The sequence below is a fragment of the Vombatus ursinus genome, unplaced genomic scaffold, assembly GCF_900497805.2.
Source record: "Vombatus ursinus unplaced genomic scaffold, bare-nosed wombat genome assembly UNPS02012515.1, whole genome shotgun sequence".
Classification (NCBI taxonomy): Eukaryota; Metazoa; Chordata; class Mammalia; order Diprotodontia; family Vombatidae; genus Vombatus; species Vombatus ursinus.
Window position 1 is genome coordinate 373,092 of NW_020952293.1, and position 21,489 is coordinate 394,580.

Below are 21,489 nucleotides of genomic sequence, written 5' to 3' on the forward strand. Positions count from 1 at the left end.
AAGAAAAGTAAAAGGCCCAGGGAGAGGCAGCATAGCTCAATGGAAAAGCCTCTACTAGACTTGACATTCAGGAAGGCTTAAGTTCAAATCCCCACACTCACAAGCTGTGTGATCTTGGCCACCTCTCTGGTCCTCAGTTTCCCCCTGTGTTAAATGAGGGATGGCCTCTACGATTCCTCCAGATCTGAACCCATGAGCCTATGCAGAGAAGTTTCTGGTTCCAACTCACCTTCTAAGTCCTATTTCACAACATGCCCATTCACACCCTTGGCCAAAGAGGTCTCCGGGCCCTTTCCAGATCTTGTCCCACCCCCAGGAAGAAGTCTTTCCTTCCTCCATCTCTCCAGCCACTCTTTCCATACCTCCTAACTTGTATTAGACAGAATTGAAGTCAAGGCTCACCCTAGACTATAGCCTCTTTGGGAAAGGGAATGGTATTATTTTTCATTTTTTTAGACCCAGCCCCAGACATGGTGTCTTTTAATTCTATCTATTTCATAAATATCTGTTTAGTGCCTAAGACTATACAAAGGGAGATAAGACCAGGGCTCATTGATAGAGCAGTGCGGCCTGGCGGAAAGAACACTAGATATGGAGAGAGAAAGCCTCGGTGTGCCCTTTATTAGCCTTGGGACCACGGCAAACTACTTTACTTCTAGGAACCCGCATTTCCTCCTCCGTCACTTGTGAGAATTGGATCAGATGATGCTGATAACAGTAACTAGCACTCATATGATTTTTTTTTTTTTTGCTTTTTGGTGAGGCAATCGGGGTTAAGTGACTTGCCCAGGGTCACACAGCTAGTAAGTGTCAAGTGTCTGAGGTCAAATTTGAACTCAGGTCTTCCTGACTCCAAGGCTAGAGCTCTATCCACTGTGCCACCTAGCTACCCTACTCATATAACATTTTTAAGGTTTGCAAAGCACAGTATAGACACTTTCTTATTTGAGATCCTCACAACAACCCCATGAGAAGTATGATACTATTATCTTCATTTTACAGATGAGAAAACTGAGGTGAACTTGCCCAGGATCACAGAGCTAGCCAGACTGTGAGGCAGAATTTGAACTCAGGTCTTCCTAACAACAAACCCCTAACACTTTAACCCAATGCACCTCCTCATTAACAAGGTCCCTTCCTGTTTTAATAAGCTATCCTCCTATGAATTTACAATCCAATCAGAGGTAAGATAAGCATACAAATAACTATGATACAAGCATAATGCCACGCATACAGTAGGTGCTTACTAATTGTTGGCTTGAAAAGGATTGAAGGGAAAGAAGAGACTTTGAAGCTGGAATTTATTCTAATAGCCAAAGAGAGAGCAGTCATGGGCTTCTGGGGGGTGGGTTCGAAAAGCTGCCTGAATCCCTGATTTCTGTGACAATGAGAAACTCTCCTTAGATCTGTGTTATAAGAACCAAAAGAAGAAAATAAATAGAAAAATAAAAAAGAAGAAGAAGGACCAAACGATGAGGCTACAAACCAGTTCCTAAAAGGAAGCAATTTTCTATTTCAGAAGACAGAGTTGAAACCACCTGAGTTTGCTTGGACAGTATATTAGCACAGGCACTTACCTAGAATCAATGAATCAAGTATTTATTAAGCACCGACTGTGTTCCACTAGATTGTAAGCTCCTTGAGGGCAGGGACTGCCTTTCGCCTCTTTTTTGTATCCCCAGCACTTAGCATAATGCCTGGCACATAGTAGGTGCTTAATAGACGTTGGTTGGTTGATTGACTGCCAGGCCCAGAGGAGAAGGAATTAAAGTTAGAAGTCAATAGAAAAGCTCACCTCCAATTTTGGTGGTTGTTGGGACTTTTTTTTTAATCTTAGTTTTTTTTTAATTAAGTAAAGGAAATGTGATAGCTTAGAAATGAAGATTGGAGACATATTAGGAAAGATGCACACAAGCTGGAGAAAACATGGTAGAAGCCTAGTTAAACCTCAAACCAATCCCAGGCCTGCCTCCTCAGAACTGGCTTGGAACATTGAAGAAAGGTACGCATTAAATCAGAAACAGCGAGTGAAGAGTCAGGAACATTAGACAAGTGACCGCTTATGTTAAGTAAGAAGAGGGGGAAAGGAAGTTAATGACAAAGAGAAATGACAAAGCTCCCCCAGACAAACACAGATTTCTTTTTAAAAGGTCATAAAATCAATATGCTGACCCCTGGCATCAGATCCAAGGTCACAACCAGGATGACCTCACGAAAAGTGGGGCCGGTTGGACTTATCTCATCTCTTTCTACAACAAAGATTTGTCTTTGTCTAAATCTGGCAGGCAGATGTGGGGGGCGCGATAAGGTTTTACCCTGTAATACATTCTTCTGTAAAATAGGAAAATACCCATGGTTATCAAGTGGGTGGAAGGGCACAGCCCTGTGGAGAGGCAGGGAGCTGGGAACAACAGGGTCTGACCTTGGGCCCAAAACTGCTGGGTATTTTCTTCATCCAGTGACCTAGATGATGAAACAGAGTGTGCTCATTAGCTAATTCAGTGTGCGGGTGACACCAGGCCAGGGGAGGCGACCAACACCTCCAAACACAAGTGCCACTGTTCCATTTTGGTAAACCGGAGAAATGGTCAGACAAGACCAGAATGAATGAGTTTGCTGAAGCCAGACGCAGAGCATTCTAAGCAGACAGAACGTCCAAGCGCAGGCTAGGAAAGGAGTGGCTTCTTCACAGCACAACGGGACGGGCTCGAGACAACAGCGGGATGGCAAGTGTACAGATTGGGGTGGCTCTCCCTGTATAGGTTAACTTGAAATTGAGAGGCAGGGAAGGGCAGTGGCAAGAGCAGTTATCGGCTCTGGAGTTAAAGCACCTGGGTTAGAACCCTGGCGTGGCCCCCCAGGATCTGGGGTACTGACAAGCAACCAATAAGTCACTTCTCTCTAGGCCTCACCTTCCTCCGGGGTTAATCTAAGTGACCCCAAAGGCCCCAACCAGCTCTTAATCCTATGATCTGAGACACTTCCTAACAGGGCACTGGGAGGGAAAATTATGATCCCCAAAACTCCTTTAGTCCTGATTTGTAGGAAGCATGAAAATATTTCCCTTTGTCAGCTTTCTCTTTTGTTTTGAAAGAGGAAAGGAGGGAGGGAAAGAGGGAGGGAGGGAGGGAGGGAGGAAGGAAGGAAGGAAGGAAGAAAGGAAGGAAGGAATGAAAGAAGGAAGGAAGGGAGGGAGGGAGGGAAGGAGGAAGGAAGGAAAGGAGGGAGAAAGGAGGGAAGGAGGAATAAAGGGAAAAAAGGAGGAGAAAAAGGAAGGAAAGGAGAGAGGAAGAGAAGGAGGGGGAGAAGGGATGGAGGAAGAATGGAGGGAAGGAAAGAAGGAAGGAAGAAAGGGATGGAGGGAGGGATGGAGGATGGAAGGGAAGGAAGAAGAAAGGGAGGAAAAGAGGAGGAAAAGAGGGAAGGAAGAACAAAGGAAGGGAGGAAGGGAGGGAGGGAAAGAAGGAGGAAGGAAATCTCCAAGCTTTTGAACATAAAATCAAACAAACATGCCTCTTTCAGTTAAAAGCTGAACCTTATCCACCAAGGCTATAATCCCTCACTCTGGAGAGACTGAGTCACTTGTCTCTAGCTGGCATTTCTACTACATTTCCAGAGTCTTATGAGTTTTCTAAATGAAGCTACACAACCTTCCAGAAAGACAGGCATTAACCCCTTGGGGGAAGCATGCTGCTCAGGGCGTGAGTGGGGAAATTAGAAGAGCAAGCTCAGGAATCTCAATTATTGCCACAACCACTTAGCCTCACAAGTCTGCTACCGAGCCCAAGGGAAGCAAACGACCTCTTTTTGTGAGGCCCTGACACAAAAAGGTATTTAACACTTGGTCTTGGTATAACAGTATGAGAGATTTCTCATACTCCAGAGATCTCATGGGATTTCTAGCTGGGAAAAATCTTAGAAAACATTTTGTCCAAACCCCTTATTCTACAAAGAAGGAAAATGAGGCCCAGAGGTGAGGAAATGACTCGTCCAAGGTCACACAGTAAGTAGCCAGTTTAAACCGAGGTCCCCTGACTCCAAACCCAGAGCTTGTTCTCTGGAGTAAAGCGACGTCCCGCCTCCAGTTGGGACAGACTCCCCGGCCCCATCTTCAGTCTCTCCTGCGGGTGTCCGTCGATGGCAAGAGCCAGTACCTGAGCTTGCAGCTGTGTGGACACAGTTTGCTGGTCGTTCTCCCGAAGGGTCAGCTTTCTCTGCAACGCCATTAACTGCTCCTGCAGTCGGCCCTTCTCTTCCTGGAGCTGGGCCATGGACTCCACCATCTTCTGGATCATGGGTAACTGGCGGGCCCCAGGTAGGCCTGAGCACTTCCCACCGCCAAAGAGCCTCCCACCTGTAACCAAAAGGAGCATCAGCGGGGGGCCCCGCACCCCGCAGGGCTCCCCGGGGCAGGCAAAGGGCAAGGGTGGCCGGGCCAGTGGCAGGGGGGTTCAGCGTCACCACAAGCTTTCCTAAGCAGCTCAAGTGACTGGTCATGAGATCGATGGAAACAGAAATGAGGACGTCAGTGGAGAGACCCAACGGGGAGCCAGGACGCCTGCCCCGGGAAGCAATTCAGAATGGAAGCCACGCAACAGACAGCAGCTCCAGATGGACTCAGGGAGAGAGCGTGGGAGCCAGGGTGGGGAACCTGCCTGAAAGACTACTTTAGTGGACAGCTTGAGGCGCTCCTGTCCCCTGGTTCAGTGTGACGAGGGGCACGAGGTGGAAGCAGAAGGAAGCAGCGCCTCGGTGATTCTCTCAATAGCGGAGATGTACTAAAATGTTTCCTAGAAGGGACCTCAGAGAGCATCTCGTCATTTTACATCTAGCAACCCTGCCATTTTACAGATGAAGAAACTGAGGCTCAGACAGAGAAAATGGATTGCCCAAAATCTCACTGTAAATCAGTGCCAGAGACAAGACTCAAGCCTGTCATTCTGAGCGCCCAGCCCGGTACCCTCTTCACTCTCTGCACCTTTTCTTCACGTAAGAAATGTCGGTATTGTACTCTGAGCTTTTTAGGAGCTGGTTATTTTCCTAAGAATGGGCACGCTGATGCCCCTTTATCACTGTGTGGGAGTGCAGATGTTCAAGCCTCAAAAAAGATTCTTCTTGGTGACCGAAAAACCCTTGCCAAAACACCTCAGAGAGGAAGGAAAGCCCAAACGTTCCTGGCAACAGAAGCGAGCCAGGCTCAGCCGCATTTATGGAGCCCTAAGGGAAGTGGCAACCTGCATGGGAGGGGATGAGGTGGAAGTGGGTGTGTATGCCATGTATGCCAGTATACCGCAGCAACAAAGAGGAAGAAAGACAGAATGATAGGTTGAGACACAGTATGCCAGGCTTGAAACAGCCACACCCTCCCCATGATGCTCACTCCCCACACACCAGAGCCCAGTGGAATGCACAGAGTGACCACACAAGCATGTGAAGGTTATAAATACCGAGCTGCCCCAGTGCCTCAGGCCGAGGAGGAGATCCTCTCCCACTGCCTCCCGCATTCCTGTCACCAGGAGCAAGAAAAGAGAAAGAAAGACAGACAGACAGACACAGAGACAAGGCCCGTGATACGTCCATATGATTTGGGATTTCCTCCCTCCCCTCCTCCCACCACCCAAATAAGTCCAACTGGTACTAAGGTACACTGAGAATGGTGAAAGAGAGCCCCTCTGCCCCAGGATCAGCAGCAAATGGGACAGCTGAGCGTGGCAGATGCAAAGAGATAGGGAATGTGAGAACAAGGCTGTCACTTTCCACAGAGGTCTGCAACCTAAGACAGAGGCAGCCAAAACCCAAGAATGCAATAATGAAGTGTCAAAGAGAAGCGACTTAGGGCTGAGAGAAGCCCTTCCCCATCTCTGACCTCCATGGGCAGCCCTCCCTCCTTCCTCCTCCTCCTCCTCCTCCTTGGGTTCACTTGGATCTATAAGCTGGCAAAGGGTGGTTCCAGGCTGTTGTGAACAAAGTCATTCCTCTATAGAAACTACAAACCGAATGTTAGCTTCCATATCATTGCTGAAAAGCCTCAGCTTAGAGAAGAAGGGAAGGAGGGCAGATTGCTCTTGGAGGAGAAATAAAGGCAAGGAGGAAGTTTTCAGGAAAACATATCATAAACTCAAAAGGACTGAGTCCATAGAAAAGGAGAGACAGAGAGAGAGACAGAGACAGAGAGAAATGATAGAAAGACATAGATTATAAAAAGAGATAAATGGGATAGATGATAGATAGTACAGAGAAATAGAAAGGTAGAGGAAGATAGATCAATAGATTAATAGATGAAAGATGAAAGAGATAGATGATAGAAAGACAGATATAGAAAGGGACAGATATAGATATGAGATATGATAGAGGACAAACTGATAGATATAGATATGAGACATACATAGATAGACAGATAGATAGATAGATAGATAGATAGATAGATAGATAGATAGATAGATAGATAGATAGATAGATAGATGGATAGATAAAACATCAATTAAGCACTTATTTGTGCTAGGCACTGTGCTAAGCTCTCAGAGAAAAATCAAGCTCGGCCATTCCTACCCTCAAGGAGCTTACATTCTAATGGGGGTAGACCACACATAAGGGAAGAATGGTAAGGGGGCAGAGGGCACTCAGGCAGGGCCATGTCGAGGACACCGTGGGAAATCGTGTGGAGGCCTGGGCCCTGGCAAGGTAAGGCAAGCAGAAGAAGAGGGTGGGGGCCAAGCCCTTTGTGAAAACATTGCCCAGTTTTAATTCTCTGTAGCAGTATTTCCCTCACACCAAACCTTGGTGAAAGTTAAGACCTCATTCCCACCTGAAGGCAGAGATGAGGCTACAATTTGAACACTTGTTTTTTCTCCTTCAGAAGAGGGTCTGCCCACTGTTGCAATGTGCTTCCCTCCAGCAATCATTCCCTGGATGGCAGGACGAAGTGGTCAATGTAACCACTTGGTTCCTGCTAAGTGAACTTGGCTGGGAGTTTCTGACTGTCTCACGCATGTAGAGAGTTCACAGACCAAACTCCTTCTATCTGTCCTCAAGAGAGGAGGTTAGAAGAAATGATGGTCTGGAACCTCCGTGCTAAGCTCCATCCAAGGGAACCATTTCTAAGCTCCAGAGGACCCAGGGGACCTAAACTCCCCTACCCAGAACTTTGCCCGGGACTTCTGCTACATGAACGTTGCACGAGATGTCGAAACTTCCTACAGATCATGAAACTGGGGCTTGGCATCAAGGACAGATCATTCCACAGCCATTCTAGGCCCAAGCTCTTCCTATTTTGTTCTAAGGGTTTGGTTTGGCCTCTATATACTACGCCTGGCCAGCTGTTTGGCAAGGGGGTGAGGAAATGGCAGAGTCAGCCAGGGACAGCAGCAGCAGCAGAAGCAAAAACAATCTTGAGAGCACTTGCAAGCATAAGAGGGTTTTAAGGGGCAGATGAGCAAAGCTTTAGCAATGAGGAAGATCATGAGATCAGACCCGGTCCAGGATAAAAAGCAGAAGGGAAGAAGGCCAGAGGAGCACATAGTGGACAAACGGCTAGGTCCTATCCCTTCACAGAAGCCTCCCTCCCATCAGAGACCGGATTCAGGAGCTGCCTTGCCGGCCTCTGGTCTCTAAGTAAGGTCTGCTTGATGGGGCACCCCAGGCTGCAGCCCCCAGTCCAGGCTGTCATTTCCTTATTCCCCCACTAATTTGCTTTTTTTTTCTTTCTTCATCCAGATCTCCCTCCTCTCCTAAAGCCCTGACTCTTTCTGTTACCACCTCCAGCTCCTCCCCCAGCCCGCAAAACACCCCAAGTCAGCAATCACAGGAGAAGCACAGCTCAGAGGAGGCCGATAGAGCGAGAGGGGAATGTGAGCCATCTCAGAACCTGGGGAGTGGTTCCAGGCACGGTCCCTGGGCAAGTTCAGACACACAGTTAACTTTGGCAGAAAGGAGAAAGGAAGCAATCCACAGAGCCCTGACTTTCCTTTTTGAATACTTTCTGCCCAGCTTCCTCTCTTGGGGAGGATGCTCCCTCATATGCAAATACCCTGGGCTCCCTACATTCCCCTTCTCTGCCCTGAGAGAAGAAGCCAACAGAAGAAAGCGCAGCCAGGGAGGACCTCTCCAAAAAGGGGAGGGGGACATAGACCCTTCTCTCCACTCACAAGGCAGCAAACAAGTCACGGGATCATTGATTTAAGGCCGGAAGGGACCTCAGACACCATGCCAACCCAACCCTCTCATTTTTACAGATGGAGAAAATGAATCCCCTCTCCAGAAGGTGAGTGACTTGCCTAAGGTCACGCAGCTAATAAATAATATAGCCAGGATTTGAACACAAAGCCTCAGATTCTAGACCCTGCATTCCTTCTACGCCAATAGGCTTTGTCTCTTTTGCCTGACTGGCCCAGAGATCTTTCACAAAGTGCTAGAGATCAGAGGAGGGGGATGAGGTACCTTTCCACAAGCAAGAAACTGTATCTTTGGGGCTACCATTCTTTCCTCCTGCCTACAAGAACCCAAGGCAAGACAAAAAGCGCTGAAACTCAACCCCAGGACTCAGTCACTGAAGCCGGAGATCACCTGGTTACAGGTGGGGAAGGAGAGTGGGTGGGGGCAGGGAGCGAAAGGTTACATAGCCCAGGCAAAGAGTTTCTGAAAAGTGAGGGACCAGGAGCATTCGACTTAGAAGGAAGGGATTAATTAGATATGTCAGGAGTTTCGGCTAACGGCTGACCTGGATTTTTTGGGGCATGCACAGCTGGTCACAAAAATCCAGATGAAACGTAACCCAGGCCTGGACTGTGTAAAGACGGGGAAAGGAGCAGACTTCAGGGCTGATCATAGCATGACCTCCCTGCTCCCCACGGGTTGCCGAGCCAGCTACTGGCTGCTTTCGGAGCTGCCCCTGCCTCGCGGCTATTCTCTGGCCCCTTCCACTATTTACCTGGTTTCTCAACATTCATGGTGTGGGCTTCCTTTGCCTGGGCCAAGTCTTGGGCCCGCTTGGGGGCCAGTGCCGGCCTCTTCCGCTGCTTCTCCTCCTTCTTCTCCTGACTCTTGCATGCACACACCTTGTCCTGCAGTGCCTGTGGCCAAGACACAACCACAACTCCTGTAAAGGACATTGCAACACCGGGAACAGAGATGCCGCAGCCTGGTGTCCTCAATGCCAAAGGGAGAAGGAGGAGGAGGAGGAGGAGGAGGAGGAGGAACCTCAGGGTCATCGAGAACCCCCAGCTCCAGTCACCCAGTAAGATGGTCAGGTGTCTGAAAATTCTCAGGTTACCCAACACCTCACAGCAAGCATCTGCCCCGACCAACTCCCTCATCTTGACACAAGAGGGCGCGGACAAGAGCCCCCGAGGACGAGGACGGGCAGGTATGGAGAGGGCGCAGCTTTATTTGGGAGGTCAACGCCCACTGAAGTACTACTGAAACTTGGGAAGGAACTTCAGAGGTCACTGTGTCCAGCCCCTTCATTCTGCAAATGAGGAAACTGAGGAAATGGTGACTGCCTAGGGTTACCAAGCGAGTAAGGGTCTGAAATCGGACTAGAATTCTTGTTCGCTGTTCAGTAGCTTTTCAGTCCTGTCCGATTCGCCATGACTCCATTTGGGGTTTTCTTGGCAAAGATGCTGGAGTGGTTTGCGTTTCCTTCTCCAGATCATTTTACAGATGAGGAAACTGAGGCAAACAGGGCTAAGTGATTTGCCCAGGGTCACACAACTATGCAGTGTCTGAGGCCAGATCCGAACTCAGGAAGTTGAGTCTTCCTGACTCCAAGCCCATCACTCTGTGCATCATGGTGCCCCCTAACTGCCCTAAAAAACAGAATCTGAACCCAAGTCCTCTTGACTCCAAGTTCAGTACCTCTCCACTAAGCCATGTCTACTTGCAGTATCTGCTTGGAGCTCATGATAGCCCTATGACTAAGGCTCTTTAGATAATCTTATCTCCATTTTATGGATAATTTGCATGAAGTCTGAAAGGTTAATTTACTTTCTCTGGGTCTCACAGCTAGTTAAGTATCAGAAGTGGGATTTGAAACAAGGCCTTCCTGTCTCCACGTCTCACACCACATGTACTGCACGTGGCTTCTTTTTACAGAGAAAGGAAGGTCAGTCACATTAGTAGGATGTGATAGGGGCAGGCCGGCTGATGTCTTTCCACCTAACAATGCTCCCCTGGGTTCTTTCGGCTCTCTCTGAAGACCCCTTGTAACTTAGGTCTTTCTGTGTAAGGCCTGTAATCTCAGCGTGATGCTCCCAAGACTGCCGAGAGATCAGGCAAATGCCATGGCCAGGTGACAGGACCCTGACTTGTCAAAGCCACTTTGGAAAGGCAGCCACTGTGAAGGATACCAACAGAAGGAGGGATAGAAGGAAAAAAGGGGGGAGAAAAAGATGGTGAGCTGCAGTGGACAGTGGGGATTCCCTCATGACAGGATATTTTCCTGTCCAGAAACAGGCAAATGTGGAGAATGGGGGCGTGGTGAAGATAAAAAGGAAAGAACAACTTGAAAAAGACAAGCTTGGGCATGAAATAGTCTGTACTTGGAAAAATGATGGTTCTCTATTAATGTTTAATAATTATGCAGCACTTCAAAGTTTGGAAAGCACCTCATAGAGTTTATCTCATTTGTTATTATTACTCCTATTTTACAGATGAGGAAACTGAAGCAAACAGAACTTAAGTGACTTGCCCAGGGTCACACAGCTAGGAAGTATCTGAGGTAGGATTCAAACTCAGGTCTTCCTGCCTCCAGGGCCAGCACTGTACCCACTGTGCCACCTGGCAAGCTCCAGGACTGTTCGGTCCCAGAAAAAGTTAAGTTATTCCTAGTGGCTGAAGGCGACGGGCAGGAAGGTCTTCTGAAGTTGATTTCTGCTACCTTGAGTCTGCCAGAACAACAGCTATTCACCCTCTTGTCTCAGACTCCCCAAGAAAGACTAGGCTCTCACAGGAAGGCACTTCTGATCTGAATGCACCCCCCAGTCCTTGGCAACCTGGCCAACTTCTCCTCCTCTTATGCTGAGGAAGGTAATGAGCCTTGGTTCTCCAGCTGGGCCTCTCATCCACGATCTCAAAGCACGAGGAAACATAAGAAATTTTCCCAAGAGCTGGAGAGGAAGTGGATTTTTCCAGACCCACTTTGTATCAGGAGAGAGGCCCAGAGGTTAAAAGCTCAGAATTACCCAAGCAACTCAGAAATGGAAATTGGAAACAGATTTTGCTGACTTCCAAGTATTCCCTTCCAACCACAACACAGCCTTCTCTGTAATCAAAATTCAAGAAAACAACCGTCCCAGAACTGCAAGGCTAGAGGAAGGCGGTTAGCAGGCAGCTCCTGGCCCTCCAGCACCCTCCTTCCCTGCAGCAACTCCAGGCAGGAGCAGCAAAAGCCTTTTCCTAACCTTGTGACTGCTTGCCCAGACCAGTCTTTCCTCAGACATTACATAAAACAGCACGGGGTGGTTGTTGTCACTGTCCCTGTTGTTTCCCTACACAAGAATAACCCCACACACCTTTAGCCCCAAAGGATTTCAAAGAAGAGACACTGAGGTGCAAAAACTACTTAAACAAACTTCAGAAATGATACCTTGGAGCCAACAGGAGCTTGCTACCCTCAGTGACCTACTCAGTACTCACAGTGGAAATGAGGAAACTGTGCATCACTCCTGGGCTCATACCCCCATCTAGTTTATCATTATTATTATTATTATTATTATTATTATTGATGATGATGATGATGGCTAGCATTTACGTAGCATTTTAAGGTTTGCCAAGGGCTTTACAAATATCACCTCATTTATCATTACTGCCAGCCTCTGAGATAAGACGCTATTCTCATGCCCATTTTACAGATGAGAAAACTGAAAGTGGTTAAGGGACTTGCCCAGGATCATAGCAATGATAACAGCTCACACTTACAGAGTGCATTAAGGCTTGCAAAGTACTTTGAAATATATGTGTATATATATATATATATTATTATTATTATTATTATTACAGTAACTATATTATTTTCACTTGAGATCCTCACAACAGTCTTGTGAGGCTGGGGGATGAGGAGATAGGAGAGATGCTATTATTTTTGCCATTTTATAGATGAATAAACTGAAGCAGAGAGAGGGTAATCATGAGGTCATGGAAGCTGTTGAAGCAGGATTCAAACTCCTGCCTCTGGGTCCCAGCACTCAAGCACAGGGTAACAGAAGTCTTTGCATTGATTTTATGCACACAAGGCAGCCTCCCTGTGTATTTAAACCAGTTAGGGAGATAAAGGGATAGGATCAGAAGGGGCCTTAGGCATCCCCCAGTCCAAAGCCTTCATTTTATAGAGGAGGAAACCAATCACAGGGCTAGCAGGTGGCAGGGCCAGGGACTCTAGACTCCCATTACCAATAATAACGAGCATTTATACTGCATCTTAAGTTTGCAAAATTCTTTGCCAATATTACCTCATTTAATCCTTGCAACAAGCCAGTCAGGTAGGTAGGTGCACTTATTTTCCCCATATAACAGATGATAATAATCACAATAAATAGTTAATATTTATATAGCACTTATTTCAATCAAATTTTTACACGTGGGGAAACCAAGGCTGAAGGTGAAGGGACTTGCCAGGTCACACATCTAGGAAGTAGCTGAGGCTGGATTCAAACTCAGCTCTTCCCAATTCCCAAGTCCAGCACTCTCTTCACTGAACCATGACAAACACACTGACTCCCACAGCAAATCTCCATGCCTTCAAGGGAAGGGAACCCAAAGAAGGCCACTACCAGATCCGCCATCTTCTCTCAGGAAGAGGTGAGAATTGGTGAGAATTCTCAAGGGCTTATAGCACACGAAATCCTTTTCTACCTCTTTTTGCAGCATTTTATGCAAGTTTTGGAAATGAATTAAAAACCATGGAAGGGTGTATGAATGAACCTCAATGCGACTGGCGAGGTTGCCCAATGCTACCTATCCTCCCTGAGGTGTGCCTATGGAACTCAGCAGAACTGACAGACAGTCCCATTTTATTGCGTTCAACACCTTTGTCAGGGAGAGGTGGAGAACCTTCTGTCATCTCTTGTTAGATCTTTTTAAGATAACTTAATAAGGCAAATTGCTTCACCAGTGCAGCCTCCCAGGGAGGATGTGTGCTAAGGATTCTGGCAGGAAGACAGATCTCACTCTCTCCCCTGATAACCCTTTCCCCTGAAATGTTTACAGCAGACAGAGCCCAGCTTGCCAGGAGAACGGCCATCCTCCTCCCCCTTTCCTCCGAAGACCTGAGGATTTCATCTCCCTCACAGGTGAATCCTTACCTGGACAGTCAGGTAGAGTCTCCGAGGACTCCCAGGACCAGACCAGTCCACGCTGAGGGCTTGGCGCTGAGCTAGGGTCGGTTGGGTAGAGGTCTGACCTGAATCCTCTTCTCCGCCACCAAGGGTATCCTTACTGAGCCCTTCCAGAAAATAAAACTCAGGTTAAAGAGATTTCACCAATCAATCAATTCGCAGTATTTTAAAGTGCCTACTCTGTGCTAGGCACCGAGTGTCTAAGTACAAAGAAGGAAACAGACCCTGTGAATGACCTCCTTCCGAATGCAGAAGCTGACACGGAATGTAACCTTGATGTCATGCCCCATACCCTGGTTCCCAGCCCCACCACCAGCCAGGTGACAAGGCTCAGTCATTGATCTTATGTGGCTACAGGGATAAGTGGCCCAGAATAAGAACTGACTGAAGATAAAGGAATGATTCTCTTTTTGGAAAACATTCTCAGCAGGCCATGGCTTTTTCCTCGGTGCCATGATTTCCTGGAGCTTGGCTATTCCCTTTGTGGGCTTTCTAGCCATTTCCCTACCTCCCCTTCTCGCTTTCTTATATTCAGCCCGGTTTAGTTGCTTGTTAGGACCCTAGAGAGGGAGAAAGAGGATAGGGCAATACCAGGCCCCTTCTGCCACTGGTTAGCAGGTCTATTCAAAGGGAGAGGTTAAAACTCCTGGGTAAGTTGATTCACTGTGGGTTTTAGTTTCAATTATCTCAGCTACCCTCACCCCCTAAGTGTGCTACTGATAACACTGAGCTGAACAACTCTCAGATGGAAATTTCACGCCTGATTCCTAAGACCTCTCTGGACACTCATTAAAACAAATGCTTGCTGTGAAGCTTCAGTCTCAGCTGTCTTTAAAAAAAAAAAGCCCTCCCTAATAGTCTAAAAAAAGACTTCACATGCTTTTTCAAGTCTCACCTCTTTGTTCCCTTGGCCTAAGATTTGCTGAGAAGGGGCTGTCTCCTTGCAATGAGAGAGCTGGATGGCACAACTATGCCTTCTAACCCAAGAAACACCGTCCTGTTCTAGTTCAGCCCATAGGAGGTCTGGCCTAGCCCTGGGGTGATCAAATGGGGTAATATACGTCAGGTGCATTTCGAATTGTAAAGCACAGTATAAAATACAAGAAGTCATCATCATCATCACTAATTTTTTTCCTAGGTTCAAAGGAGACCAGGTCAATTTCCAGGCCACACTAGGGATTGGAGCTAGCCCTAAAGCAGATAAAACCAATGATCTCTTAATTAGTCAATCTGATGGCCTTTTCTGAGTCCTCATCCTGTCTTAATCCTGTCTCCCCAGAGTGCACAATAACATTCTATGTTGCCCCATAGTGAATGGGGACCTCCTTCTTGGGAAGTCTCATCTCTGGGATCTGAAGGAAAATGGAAACAGATACGGAGGAGCTAGCCTTTGAGGTATCTAGCATTCAAGGAAACCTCCCAAGGAGCCTTTCTTTAGCCAGCTGACTGGCAATGTCAAGGACCACCCTCATGATGCCCACTTTCACTTACGATGTGTGAAACAAAAGGGTTGATTCCCAACCACCCAAACGACAACAACAAGGCACCAAAAAGCCTTTCCTTCTCCTTTGCTCCGCGGCCAAAAATAAATAAATACACTGAGAGTAAGGAGGGTTACCTAAGCGGGGCAGGAGAGCGGAGTCACGTGTAGCTGCTGATTCCAGACAATACTGCCTTTAAAACTGCACCAGACTATTTAGCTCACATCTCGATAGCCCTTAGTCAAGTCCCCCAACATCGGTGAAAGGAGAACAAGGAGGCTGCTCAAAGAGCTGCCCGATGAGTCTGAAGCTCCGGCAGCAGACTAGGTGAGTCACACTGGGACTTCCCCGTTGCCCGTCCCTTCGCGCTCCTTCCCGGGAAATCCATTCCGGTGCCTGGAACTAAGTACCCTGGAGAGAGCTGAGCACGGAAACCCCCTGGAGACCCCCAAACAACCGCGGGATGCCCTGGACCGATCCCCAAACACGACCTACAGAGCTCCGAGCAGAATCAAACGTCACCAGCCTGCGAAGAAAACATGAGGCAGACACTTCACTTACCTTGTTTACGAGTCGGAGGGAGAAGGAAAGCTGCAAAACCGAGAGCTTCCAGGTAACAGACAAAGGGGAACCAATCTAGAGCCACCTGAGCAGCGCAGACATCACACCTTTTCTGTTCTTTTCCTTTTTTTTTTTCCTCGCTATAGATTGTTAAAGTTTAACTTTCCTTTCAAGACTTTGCTTTGCAGTCAGAAAAAGAAAGGAGGACACCCAGTTTCCCGGGGAGCCTCGGCTAGAGCTTCTGGGCAGCCAGTTGGTTACCCTGTAATTACCTGCCTGCTTATGACTGGGTTTAGGATTCAGTGGGAGACTTTAGTCTCATCTCTGGTATCTAGAGGAAAAAAAAAAAAAACATTTTAAAAATGCGGACTCACCAGTTCTCCACCTCCCCTGGCTGGCGTGTGGGAAAGGGCGGGAGCACGGAGAGGCGGGGCTGGCCATCACAGGATCCCCACTGTCCTGGGCACAGCTTCCTTTCCACGGGGCCCTGGCAGAGGCAGCGGTGCCCGGATTCCAGGTCTTTAGAGATGTAATCATGGCACGGGGTTCAATGACCCACAGGCTCCTGGGGACCTGAGGACAAGGAGAGGAAAGGATGGAGCAGGGGTGGGCAGCCTGGCTTCCCAGGAAGAGGCAGTCCGGCCCCGAGGTAGCTGCGTCCAAGAGGCTGGCGTCAGAACTGTCGAGTTCTTTAAAAATGTCCACACAGAAGAGCCTTCTGGGTGAGGGTCTGGGGACATGTCACCTGATCTGGGGAAAGAGAACAGCTGAAACAGAGCTTCCCCTCAGCTGGGTCTCTCCCAACCAAACAACGAGCAGCGGGGGTCTGGGATTTAGTCCAGGCTCCTGTCCCTGAGCAGGGGGCCCTTCCTCGGTCACTGCCTGCTCTTTGGTCCTCATTTCCTCAGCTATAAAGTGAAGGGGTCAGACTAGACAGTCCCTCCAAAGGGCTCAGAGGGAACAGGGGGTAAACCAGTCAGTTAATTAACATGAAACCATCTTCATTACCCTGGTTAAAGTGGACTCAACCCAGGGTGATCGCTTGGGAAAAAAGAAAACCTGTTAGAAAATATGCCCTGTCAGTCTCTGACTTTCCTGTGCCTCAGTTTCTCCACCATGATGCCTGTCGGTGTGTAGGCATGCTTAAATATACACAAACATGTTCCTGAAAAAAATATAGCAACTAACATTTCAATAGTCCTTTAAGTTTCACTCAGCCAATCAGTCAATAAGCATTCATTAAGCACCTACTATGTGCCAGTAACTCTATTAAGTGTTGCGAATACACAAAAAGAAAAGAGCACAATAAATCTGACCCTGATGGGAAGGAGTCCCAAGAACATGGGCCCGAGAGTCATGGGACCCTAGAACATGGCAGCCTAGGCCAGATGGGGAAGTGAACCAGCCGTCAGTTGGCTGGCATGGGGTTGGGAGTGGTGAGATGCCCGTCCACCAAAGGGAGGAATCTCAACCCACTCCCAAGATGTTGGAGCCTGGGGCATAACCTCATTTGTCTGATGCAGGTTTTCATCCTCCCTCCACTTCTTCAACCCTTCAATAAATTTCAACATGAGTTCTCCTTCCATTGGTACAAATTACAACCCATCTACCTTTCTTCATTCTAGGTGACTCTTGTCCACATCTCTCCCAGGAATCATCCGCAAAGGGATTTACCCAGAATGCTGAGTGCCTTCCTCCAGGTCTCTTAGTATCACTCAGGTACCAACACATCCTGCAATCTGCCAAGCTGATAGCCCTGGCTCATGCCACACGACTAGTCCCTCTCCTTTCCTAATGAAGTGCTCTGAAGCTACCTTTCACATTGCTTCTTGAACTCAAGTAGTCAATGGGAATATGCATAAATCAGCTCTGTTCCCCACTTCATCTCCCCATTCTGGGTAACCACAAGCTTGATTCTTCAGAGACTGGGGCATTCTGGGATTCACAGCATCCAGCACTGGAAGACTAGCATGGTTTCTAAGATGTGTTTTTTGTTTCAGGGAGAAGCTGAGGAATCAATACAAGAACTGGGCAGTTTTGCAAAGACAACCTGGCCCATTCTTCTCGTCCTATTCAATTCTGTGTCTAACTCACCATGGAGTTGTATTCCTGTCCAATCTAATCCAATGCAACAAACAGATATGAATTACTGGATAAAGACAGAACTCCGTGCTGGGCACTGGTGAGACAAACGCTCAACAAAAACCAAACCCCTGCTTTGCTGGATCTTTATGTGTGTGTGTGTGTGTGTATGTATTCAAATGATCCAGTTCAATGTGGCATATATCATAGGCTGAATTCTTCTCTTGGTGGTTTTTTTCCCCATGCGGATCATTATGCCAAACCCTTTTGAATTACTGTGAATCCCATACAAGAGGCTGAAAAATGTTGTAAGGTTTGATGCAAACCACACATCTGGAACACCTCACTGTGGATAGCAGTCCTTCTTAAGCTGGGACCCATTCATACTTCTAGAAATGCCTGTACAGTATTGTTTGCAGAGGTTTACACATTCTCTTCATATATTTTCCTTAAGGATACCTTTGACACATATGTAAATTATTCTCATAAAGATTTTATAGAGACAACAAAGTAAGCATATGGGCTGGTAGTGATTAATGTCCTCTTGGCAGCCTTTTTTGGTCATGATTCAGTAGGGTTTTCCCCCTAAAATGTTTGGCATCTTCCCCTCTTTCCCATAACTTGAGAATGGATATAGTTGCTTGTCCCATCTTTCTTTTCTTCCATGTAATTTCTGCTTTTCAGGAAGCACGTTGGGAGGCCATGACATTGGGGCCCAATTGGATCCTGTCACTCCTATCACTGATGGAGAAACTGGTATATTCCATGACATCCACATCTGTTTTGTTGGTCATCTGTTTGCTGTCCTCTTTTCAGCTTCATCTTTAAATGTTCTTGAGATGACCAGGCTTCATTGAGTCTCATATCCAGTTTTCTGCAAATTCAGTTTTTCCCCCTCCATTTCTTCTCTTTCCCTCTATTTCATGAGGTGATGCTGCTCAAGACATTCTATCATTGTCCTCTGGAAGAATTACTGATCTTTGCCCACACAGCAGCTAAAATCACCTTATGAGGTTACTGCTCAATTGAAAACCTTCAATGGCTACCTATTATTGCCTCAAGATAAAATGCAAAGCTATGTGTTCGTTGTGAGGATCAAATGAGATAATATTTGTAAAGAGCTTACCACAGTAACTGGCACAGGTGCTATATAGACACTAGCTAATATTATTATTAACCTGTCAGACAAATGTAATGGGGTTTCCACAATGGAGCATACCCAGAGCTGCCTTGCCTACTTTTGTAGTCATGGATGCTGGTTGAGCACCGAAGACTTTGGAATGACAAGTCAATCTCCTCATTGGCTGAAGGAAGGGCTGCTGGATTGCTGGATTATGGAGTTGTATCTGATTCTTCATGACGCTGTGGACCATACGATATATCCAATGGGTTTTCTTGGCAAAGATACTAGAGTGGTTTGCCATTTCCTTCTCCAGTGGATTAAGGCAAATAGAGGTTAAGTGACTTGCCCAAGGTCACACAGCTAGTGTCTGAGGCTGGATTTGAACTCAGGTCTTCCTGATTCTCGGTCCAGTTTTCTATCCACTGAGCCACCTAGCTGCCTGCTGGATTACTGGATCCGTAGATCATGTCAGGACTGTTCAAAATTCTCCTGAGAAGGGTAGAGGAGAGGGGCTACCCTTCCCCCAACAAAGCAGCATGTAGAAGGCTTCCAAAAGGTAGCCAGAGTAGGCTAAGCATGCTAAGCCTGAGACTTGGGGACCCTGGCTACATTTGTCACCATAAGCTTCCTTCCCTAAGCATATATGAGAGAACAGTATGGAGGTATCCAGCTCTGGAGGTAAGCTGGTAAATTCAAGAGTTCTAGATGTACTGAGTATCTTGGTTGACACTGACTATCTTCAAGGGAGTTTCTTCAGCAGAAAGAATGAATTCCAACAGGGGGAGGAGCTCAATGCCTGGCCTGACTTGCCATATGACATAGAACTGGAACCAACTGTTTGAACAGTGCAAAGTCAAGGTGAAATGTAAAATGCCTACTCACCAGTCCTACAAACTGCAACATGTCTTGGTGTTCTATGTATCACTTTCCCAAGAAAGTATGAGTAGTTATAAATCACTATATCCTGTTTTAAGTCTCTGTCAAGGCACACCTGTGAGTTTCTGTTTTTAGCATTTCTTTAGTGTAGAATAAATAAGTAGCTGTCCCATATCAGATTCATATTGTACACCAAGTACCTCTCTATACCTCCCTCTTAGGGGGAGACCCTCAACACAAGCCAAACCTAAGCTTTAAGTCATTTTCACTGGACTCTGAGATGAATCTATAAAGAACCAAAAAGTGTGAGAAAAGAGCTTAATCCCTCTCATTACAGACCAAGCAACCCCAGACTGAATCCAATCCTCATCTGTCTGGGACCAGAGCTGAAAGGGGCCTCTTTAGGGGAGAGGGAGAAGGTGCAGGGTCTGAACTCCCCTGACTCAGCAGCTCTTATTACTGTTGGATGAGAATTTAAGGCCCTCCATATTCTGGCTCTATCTTGCCTTTCTAGCCTTATTTCACATTAATGCCCTTTTCACATTCCCTATTTCATCCAAATTAGACTATGTGCTGTTCACCAAATTTGTCATTTCATCGTCTGCCCCCATGCCAAGCCTTCCCCATACCTGGTAGAAGCCATTATGTCAGCCCCACAAGTGACATGAGGGTTCAGTAACTTCATCAGCCTCTCTCTCCCAGAAGTCCATTTCATCTTAAGGACACTTGGGCACTCTGGGTAGTATGCCCCAGGTCAACTCCAAGGCCCCTAGGACCCTGGGAATTGTGGGAAGTCTTCCTAACCACCAGGCAGTTGCTTCCTGAATTCTGAGTTTCCATGGCAATGCCTATGGATGTGGTAAGGTGGGTTCCATTGTGATGACTCACCTCAGAATTCTTAGCTTTTTTTTTAAGCCTCAGCTCAGGTGCCACCTCCTCCAGGAAGCCACCTCTGATTCTCTCAGTTGTGCTCTCAAATTAACTTGTATTGACACTATATTTAACATCACCCTAGTAGAATGCAGGAAAGGGGCCATCTTATTTTTGCCTCTGCATCTCCTCAGTCTAACAGATGAAAAGCTGGAGTTTAATAAATATTGGCTTACACAAAGTCAGAGCTCAAGAAATGTTGAATTGAATCAAACCAAGGGAAAGGAATAGCCAAGAAGCCAAGGGAAGGGAAAGAAGAAGGGGACCAGTGGGACAGCTCAGGTAAAGAGAGGGTTGGACCAGGACAGTGGTGTCAAACCCAAATAGAATGGGAGCCACTAACCTGCAAATCTGGATCCCTTCGGGCACAGATTGACTCAGAAAACTACAGATTCACATTATCTACGTTTTATTGTATTTTTTTGTTGTTAAGTATTTCTCAATTACATTTTAATCTGGTTTGGCTGTGCTTGAGTTTTCACAGCCAATGTGACCTGGGCCATTTATTTGATACCTCTGAGATTCCTTCCAACTCTCGAGCTGTGATCCCGGGTCACACTCTAATTAAATATCAGGTTTTCCACTCAATACACAAGCTGACTAGAAAGGAATGAAAGAAGGGGAGGGAATTGGCATTTATTAAGCACCTACTATGTGTTAAGCAATGTGCTAAGTGCTTTACAAATATTCCCATTTGATCCTCACAACAACCCTTCCAGGTAGATGCTTTTTATATCTCCATTTTACAGTTGGGGAAACTGAGGCAGACAGAAGGGATGTGACTTGCCCAGGATCACTGAGCTAGTAAATGTCTGAGACTAGATTTGAACTCTGGTCTTTCTGACTCTGGACCCAGTGCTCAATCCATGTAGCTGTCACTTTACAATCATCTGGTTGTGTGACATTGGGTAAGTCATTCCTCCTCTATAAAATTAGAGTAAGAATTGGAATGATAACAAATCCCGGGTTGCTGTGAGGCTCAGATGGGTTCGTATATGTGAATGTGCTCTGAAAAGCTCAGGATACTACTGAAATACATCATCGAGAAGAGAGAAGACTATTAACACACACACACACACACACACACACACACACACACACACACACA

At 46.9% G+C, this 21,489-nt stretch overlaps 1 protein-coding gene and 1 long non-coding RNA gene across 6 annotated transcripts in view; one reads left to right on the forward strand and one right to left on the reverse strand.

Moving 5' to 3' along the window:
- KIFC3 (kinesin family member C3) overlaps positions 1-21,489 on the reverse strand; it is a 57,920-nt gene that overhangs the window by 32,690 nt on the left and 3,741 nt on the right. For 2 of the 5 annotated variants that reach the window (XM_027857894.1, XM_027857892.1), the window contains exons 2-5: positions 15,745-15,943; positions 13,296-13,435; positions 8,927-9,068; positions 4,155-4,354 (exon numbers count right to left, since the gene is read on the reverse strand). In XM_027857894.1, coding sequence (XP_027713695.1) covers positions 4,155-4,354; positions 8,927-9,068; positions 13,296-13,435; positions 15,745-15,907 — 645 coding nt within the window. In that variant the 5' untranslated portion in view covers positions 15,908-15,943. Of the gene's footprint in view, positions 1-4,154; positions 4,355-8,926; positions 9,069-13,295; positions 13,436-15,370; positions 15,672-15,744; positions 15,944-21,489 lie in introns of those variants that run through there. The other 3 variants (XM_027857896.1, XM_027857895.1, XM_027857893.1) reach the window with 3 other exon arrangements.
- LOC114039948 lies at positions 14,953-18,902 on the forward strand. The gene is made up of 3 exons (XR_003568720.1): positions 14,953-15,422; positions 16,996-17,089; positions 17,371-18,902. It is a non-coding gene; the product is annotated as an uncharacterized LOC114039948 (long non-coding RNA).